This window comes from Perca flavescens, chromosome 9 (genome assembly GCF_004354835.1).
Source record: "Perca flavescens isolate YP-PL-M2 chromosome 9, PFLA_1.0, whole genome shotgun sequence".
In the NCBI taxonomy this organism is placed as follows: domain Eukaryota; kingdom Metazoa; phylum Chordata; class Actinopteri; order Perciformes; family Percidae; genus Perca; species Perca flavescens.
In genome coordinates this window covers 30,178,742-30,186,747 of record NC_041339.1, presented here as the reverse complement: position 1 = coordinate 30,186,747, position 8,006 = coordinate 30,178,742, and the positions used below count along the sequence as shown (strand labels likewise).

Sequence of the window (8,006 nt, the reverse complement as noted above, 5' to 3'; positions counted from 1 at the left end):
TTTCCATATTACAAAACCCATTTGCAATTAAATTAATATACAGTGAACCTGGGGCTTTTGGGCATTTGCCTGCTTTTTCCCGATTTAGTAATCCAGGCTTGTTTTTAGTTTCCATGCCTTCATTGTACTTAAAACTTAAATTATTAATTATAGATTGGGGGTTATCCATCCAGCCATCAATGCAGACAGGCAGGGGGCGTGAGAGGCCGCTAGAGAGCAGCCAATGTCTGCACAGAGCTGTGTGCTGGCAGGGGGAAACTATCGTGGCAGCAGAGATATAAGTGTAGCTCGCTGGGACTCCGTGGCCAGCCGTCTGTCACTTTTACCGGGGACCATTTGTCTGTCATTACCGCGAAATGGGAAAGACCGGATTTATTTTTTTGCACAGTTGCACTGCATGAATGCGTCGCGCAATGCGACCGAGATGAGCTGCCTTTGGGAGGAAATATTCATGGTTCGGGACGGTTTTGTTGGTGTAGCTTGTTGCTAGCTCTGTGCTAGCTAACGTTACTTCGTAACGTATTTGTTAAGGATGCTACGGTGGATACGACAACAGCTGGTAAACCTGCTTTCCTGCCTTTCTCATAACGCTAGCACTTATAAGCTCACAACTGTAGTCGCCTAATTCACTTCTTAGCTCACGGAAAGCTGTATAAACTTTGTTTGGATAACATTTAGCAAGCTAACCTAGCTGTTTAGCTGTTGCCGATGTGTCCAAAACATTGTTGTGTGTTTTGCAGTAATGACAGTCAGCTGTAGGTAATGTTAGCTTTAGTTGGGTTACTAAGCTAGTGAAAACCTAAACATTAAACAGACCGGGGTTGAGTTGTAATTGTAGTTGTGAGTTGATTTGAAGTTTGCTAACGTTACCATTTTAACCACAGATGAATCGTTTGTTACTAAACATAACTGAGACTTAAAGCTAGCTAACTGTAAGGTGGCTAACAATGTAAAACTTAGCTAGCAAAGTTAAACAGCGTTGCACTTAATCTAGCGTTATAAGGTTAACTTTTAGCGTTTGTTCACACACACCACATAGAAGCCCATTTCCGCCAATGTGATTTAAAAAAAAAAAAAAAAAAAAAAAAAAAATCCTGTAAGTCATTTAGTTAGCTATGTTATTAATGAGATAGTAACGTTATCTCAAAATAATAAGATTTCTTGAAATAAAGTAGGCTATCTCAAAACAACGAGTTAGCTAGTATCTCAAGGACTGGTATCTCATATTGAGATAGCTAGCTAGTATTTCAAAATAATGAAAAACTCAAAATAATGACTTAGTATAGCCTATTTTGAGAAAGCTTCTTGTCATTTTGAGATACTAAGTCACTATTTTGAGATACTTTCCCATTATAATGCCTTACAGGATCTTTTTATTTCTTCTTCATTACACTGGTGGAAATGGGCTTCCATACAACTCGTAACTCAGTGACTTATACTTTTGTGTCAAGAGAGCCAACAAACAAACATTAACAGCTGGTTAGACATTAGTCTCAACTTACAAGCACACATGATACCTGTGTTTTTTGTATTTAAATCTGCACTGGCTAAAATTGAACGCAAACGGTCTTTGAATGATTAGATATGTTCAGAGAGCATCCTGTATTTGCTGTAATCACCTGTTGTTTGCCTACAAACATGGCTGTGGTGACCCCTTGATTAGCAAAGGCATAAGTAGAGCAGTTAAACGACAATAATGGTTTTGTAAATCAAATTACTCCTGCCTGATTCTAATTTTAACTAATGTTACCAGTACAGACAGTGCGTTACAGGGGCATAGTACATTGAGTTTTTATTAGGGCTGCTCCCTCTTAGTCGATTAGTCGACTAATCGGTCGTTTTGGTGTCAACTTAGATTTCTTTAGTCGATTAGTCATGTTTTATGCTTTTTTCATGCTGAATGACTTATTTCCAAGAAACGTATCAGCACATCTCTTGTAAACACAAGAATTAAATCGTGCTTTTGCATGACTCTTTGCAGAGAAACTCAGATTTACAGATGTCGATTAAATCAACTAATTGATTAGTCGATACAATTGAATGAGTGTTAGTCGACTAAGAATTTCTTCAATCGAGCACAGCCCTAGTTTTTATTTATGCTGGAGAAGGAATTCATTATTTGTGTTTTAATCATGCTGCCTTGACATAGGTACCGTGCACTTTCATCTTTTACATCTACAGCTTTTTAAAAACTATTTAACACAACTTTGTTATTGTTTGTTTTAGCTTTATTATATTATTCTTTTTTTATTCTTTGTGGAAGGAATATTGGCAAAGGAAGCTTTTCAATGCATGGTGTAAGTTGCCTTTACTGTGCATATGACAATAAACCTCTTGAATCTTGAGTTGACATAATGGTTAAATGATGATATAGGCCTATGATAGTTCTGTGGTAATTTCTGTTTGCCAAAGTTTGAATAAGGTGTGGTGTGTGAGCATGTGAGGGGCCATGCCCATGTTTCTCCTTATGTGAATGAATGAGTTAGTGCATGTTATGAGATTAGTCACACATTTGTCAAACTGTTGATGTCACCACAGCCAGTGAATTTAATCAATGTCAAGGGGTTTCTGAGCTCCCATGTCCTAGTCCCTGAGTTAGAGTGACTCTTGCTTAGCTGCAAGTTTGTCAATCTGTACAAAAAAGTTTTATTTTGACCTTTTAAAAAAAAAAAAAAAAGAATACCACAGAGAGAGTTATACTCTATAAAATGGGTCCTTCTTATTTGAAATGGCTCCTTTATATTTGACCCATCCCATATAGTGACCTGCCTAGTTAATTAAAAGTGTAATTAAACGGGCCTAATGAAAAAGTTTGTTGGGGGGCATTTGTCTGACCTTTATATCAGCTGGAAGGTACTGCACTGATGTTTATTCCTTCACATATTACTTATCAGTTTCTCTCTGGTGGTCCACATTAAGGAGAAGGTGGCAGAGTCCTAATTGGCTATGGGACAGGCTTTTAATGTCAGTCTTCTTCTATTAGCAGTACTGACATCATGCTAGTGATGCATTTACAATCATAAAAGACCTACCGTAATTAAAGTGCAAGCTATTGTAGCAACTGGGGTAACCCTTTGACATCCTCTTCTGCAAGTATGAAAGGGAAACTTTTTGTGCTGTCAAGTATTTCCTATCAGGAATCAAAAATTACAGTCTATATAATTTTGCTGACTATATTCCAAAGCATATGAAATTTGACATTGATTTGCTACCTCCCAGGTAGCACTTGGTCCATGCCCGAATGGTATACGTATAGGCCGGCAATACATCATCCGAGGGAAGGTCTCATCACCACGCCCCTTTCTGGGGGAAAACAATCCTGCGTTCCCCATAGACGACAACAGCGTAAACAACAGTGGAAGTTTAACATCGCTCCAAACTTATACTTTAAACAAACCTGCCATATCCTAAAATAGATCCTGATATATGGGCTATAGACCAGACCGGCATCGCTGCAGCAAAAGCTCCCGATTAGGGGGGAAGAATAGCGCTGTCACATCAGGAGAGAAAGCGGAAAAATGACGAAAAGCTACTACTAATGGATAGCTAACGTTAGCTTAACTGGGAGGCTGCTAACATTGATAGCAGCATCAGACTGTTGTCTCCAACTAAATCTCAACCTACAGTGTTTCCTTTAGGATTTTTTTTTAGCAGTGGGGGCAGGTCATGGTGTCACACAACAAACTCCACATGTACAATACTCACGTTTTCCTCACGAACGCACTAACCAGACAGAATGAAGAAAAAGAATAAATAAAAAGTCTGCTGCCTCTCGACATCAATGCGCAGTACCGCTCACTCAACCGACATCAGACTGCAGTATCGGCGTCCACCTGCGGGGGGGTGTGGACAGGCTTTCCAACAGGCAGGATCATTTAAAAGGCAACCGCAACTACATTGTGCGTCTGCCCTATTTCTGATACCGTAGCGGCAGATATTTTGGTGTGGCGGGCCGCCACTTCCAAGTCAACCTAGAGGAAACACTGACCTGTAGATCGAACAGTTGGTTATTAATAACAGGTTGATTAATTGCAGACGACACTCAGCCTAACCATAGTGATTTAATCAAATGTGTATTTCCACATAAGCAATATGTGGCCACCGTGTTTGGTCATTGATCCACTTATAAAGGGGAAGACTAAGGGGACATGACGGCGATCAACCCCTAATTTATTAAGGTATGGTGAACGCTCAGTTTCAGGCAAGGTCACGAAATAGTGTATAAAACAAACATTTGTTTAACAATAAATAAATTCATACACAGTAAAAAATTATGATCCAAGCACACGTCAAATTGCATTGACTTTTATGGGCTCGTCTGTGTTGTATCCCCCTTGACGTTTTAGTGAAGTACCCGTATGTGCCGGCCTAACGTATAAAAGTCAACTCTCATGTTCAGGACATCTGATGGGTGTTTTAATGCAAGAAACATCCAAGTTCACATTTTGCTTTTTCTAACTTTAGTGATGCATTATTATTGTTTGTGTTTGATTTCCCAAAGGCATACTTCGCTAATATAAAGCTTCCGTGCAGCAAGGCTTGATACAACTGCATCTTGATAGGATTTTGGATATTGCCTAAATGCACTACGAGAGAAGAGTTTTCAAAACCGTCATTGACAGGCAATGCAGATGCAAGCAATGACTATTTTTTCATGATCTCCTTTTGAAAACCAAAACTATAAGCTATAGAAAGGCTCACTTTGATGCATGGCCTTAATCAGGGAACCTGTAGCTGTGAGATGTTAGAAGTGTCATTATGTGGATAAATGCCAGTTGGTATATTGCATATACGATGCATCATAGTCTGTTGAGCCAAGAGAATGTTCTACACTTTTACGGTGTCATTAGGGATCAACCTCGGCCATTGCTGCAGCAACCCTAATAATCCACTATAATAAAGCCGTAAAAAACATTTTATAATTAACTAGCCCACGCCGCCACCATTGATGCAATTGTTAAGTTCTTTATCATCTGAAAGGTTAGCTTCAGGCTACTCATTTCGTGCCATATGTTAGATATGATGTGGGCACGAAAATACAAAAGTCTGATTTCAGCTGCGGAGAGTGTTTACAAGAAAGCCACATTAAAATAGTTGCTATACTGTCGGTATTATTTATTTTTATTTTCATTGTTATAGCCTACTGCCAAAAAATTATTTTCTTTAAGTTATGGTCAGTGTGGACACTCCAGCTTTTAAAGTTCAGTCAGGAAATGTGTGATATAGGCTACCTTACAACAATAACAATTTGGGACTTCTTCGTGATATTCAATATTAGCCTCTTTGCACAATTTTAATGGTCCATAAGCTTTGAAATCCTTTCTTTAACTCATCTGCTACTTGTTATATGCAGCTTCTCTTTTGTGATTGGTATACATTTAATTGGGGAAATAAAAAACGGGAAATCGTTTCTACTTGGATTCACCTCATTGGTGCACTTACTGAAACAGTGAATTCTGCCAGTCATACCTATCTGTCAGCCAAGTATGACATCAGCTCAATGCAGTTTTCAGACATTTCTACTCCATCTGTTATTTTCAGCTAGAGGCAGTTCTAATCTACTAAATCTGGCGTTCTAGACATCAGGTTATAGGCCCGTTCCAGAAAGCAGGTTTAGTGAAAACTCTGAGTTTGTTAACCCTGAGATGAGGGGAAACTCTGGGTTTTCCGTTTCAGAAAGAGAGGTAACTTAACCTCAGTCAGTTACTATGGTAACTGAGCCTGTGAACCTAACCTGATCGGGAGCAGGTTTTCTTCAAGAAACCTTGAGTTTCTCTCTCTGAGAGGGAGGAGAAACTCATTTCCTCATTCATTCATTCAGTCTGTATCAGGCACATTTCAATGCAGTTTGTTATCTGCATGAATAAAAAAAAAACGTATTTGTTTATGTTAGGCATACTATATAAAACATTTTTTTTCTCAAACATGTCATGTCCTGTTGTCGACAATTCCGTTGATGAAAAAGCTGTATTAATTCACAGAGAGTTTACGTCGGGAGATGATATTGAGTCCCGACTATAGATGTATATTTATTTCCACATAACCGATTTGAGAGGTATTTTTTATCACAGTCCATTAGATATGATACCTTATCCTTCCTCATATCACTAACATCAACCATCGTGGACAGGCTTTAACATCCCAGCAGATACTTGGTGTCGCATTAAGTTTTTTGCAAACGGCAGTTTTCTTTATAACAGTGTAGCGGATCATACTGTAATAGTAAAGCCACTGTATGCAAAGCCATCAGAAAAGTGTGACTTGCTCTGAAACGTTTTTTAAATGTTTTTGTAGTGTTCCCTGGACACAAACCAGTGAGAGCCATTAAAAAGAAATAAATGATTATACATTATAGTTCTGTTAATGCTATGGTGCTGCAGCCTCATAATGGGATTAGTAGCCTATAGTTTAATTTTTCGCCTGCAGGATTGCACCTAAATGAAATTTATAGGTGTAATACAATTCCAGTTTTCACCAGTAATATTATAAGTTAACTGATTAAATATGAAATTAATACACTGTTAATGCGTACGCACTGACTCGAGCAGCACCTTTCTCCCACACCAATTCTCTCTCTTTTGCAGCAGCAGCCGCTGCTTTTTTTAACGAAATGCATGTTCAAACCTACTGTCTATGGTTCAAACCTACTGTCTGTGGTTCAAACCTACTGTCTGTGGTTCAAACTCGCCGTTTGTGCGCATGAGTATTTCCGTCAACCAGTTTGTTTGTGGTTGTTACCATGGTGAATCGTAGAATCATGGCTCCATTCATGCTGCCTTTTTATTGTGGTGGTGCACGCGCGTAACTCTGAGTGAACCAACTCAAATCAGCTGTTCTGGAACCGAAAACTTAGTTTCCCATCTCAGGGTAAATCAACTCCGAGTTCAGGGTTAGACTCAGAGTTTGTTAAACCTCCTTCTGAAACGGACCCTAGCTGTGAGTCATCATTACTGTTTATTTTCTTCACAAGAAAGTACAGAAGTCACAGCCTGTATTGGATTAACGGTAGAGACTATAATAATCAAAAATCAATTTAATATTCAAACTTGTTAGTTGCTGTAGTGCAGCAGAGATATACAGTAAGAGATCTATGGGTCAAGTTAATGAGTGCTGTTTTGGCTTTTTGTATGAGTGATGTATTTATCTTCCTTGTGTACAGTTAGATGATAGGATGCATGCCTTGGGAGTCAGCAATTGTCTCAATCCATTGCATGCGTTTTTTCACAATTTAAAATCCTTTTATTTTTGTTATTTTTTCCTCAAACATTCAAGACATAAATTGTAAAGCAAATAGTTTGGGCCTACCTTTTGAAGCTATATGCAACATACTTAATGTGCAATTGTCTTTTTGTTGGGATTATACACCGGTATGGCTCATTTGCTTGACATAACTGAGATATTGTGGATATTGTATTAAAGAGGAGCATAAAGCTCAGGCAGTTGATTCAGGATAGGCCATAACACATGGCCAATAAATGGTCTTAAATCTTGATTTTAAAACATCCATGGTATTACCCGCCTAATAAGAAGGGACATTTAACACTCAGTTTTATTACAAAGATAATCTTGGTGTGAGATTGCTCGAAGCCTACATTGCTATGATTATTTATTATTTGGGGTAGATATCACATTTTAACATTGTTGTAATAGACAAGATTGATTAGTTAGTTGACCAATTTGAGTGTTTCTGGGTGCTAAAGTTTATGTATATGCTCACAACACAAGCCATCCTTGATTGAATATTAAGACACAGCATGGCATTACCTTACTCTCATCTGTTTGAGTACTTGTGGATCTCTTTTTTTTTTTTTTTTTTTTTTTTTTTTTTTTTTTTTTTGGATTCTTTAGCATGCATTTGAAAAATGTAGCTGCATCAGACATAAGCTTGTTGGATCACCTTAACTATGCATATCTTTGCACTATCATATCAGCCAACTCTGGTCTTGTTCCGTAGATCTCTGAATGACCTTGGATGTAATCAGTCTTCAGTATGTTCACTTGCTAGT

General features: G+C 38.2%; 1 protein-coding gene across 2 annotated transcripts in view; it reads left to right on the top strand.

Moving 5' to 3' along the window:
• Positions 1 to 257: 257 nt before the first annotated feature.
• atp11b (ATPase phospholipid transporting 11B) overlaps positions 258 to 8,006 on the top strand; it is a 59,158-nt gene continuing 51,409 nt past the window's right edge. For both annotated transcript variants that reach the window (XM_028587959.1, XM_028587960.1), the window contains exon 1: positions 258 to 559. In XM_028587959.1, coding sequence (XP_028443760.1) covers positions 533 to 559 — 27 coding nt within the window. In that variant the 5' untranslated portion in view covers positions 258 to 532. The remainder of the gene's footprint in view (positions 560 to 8,006) is intronic.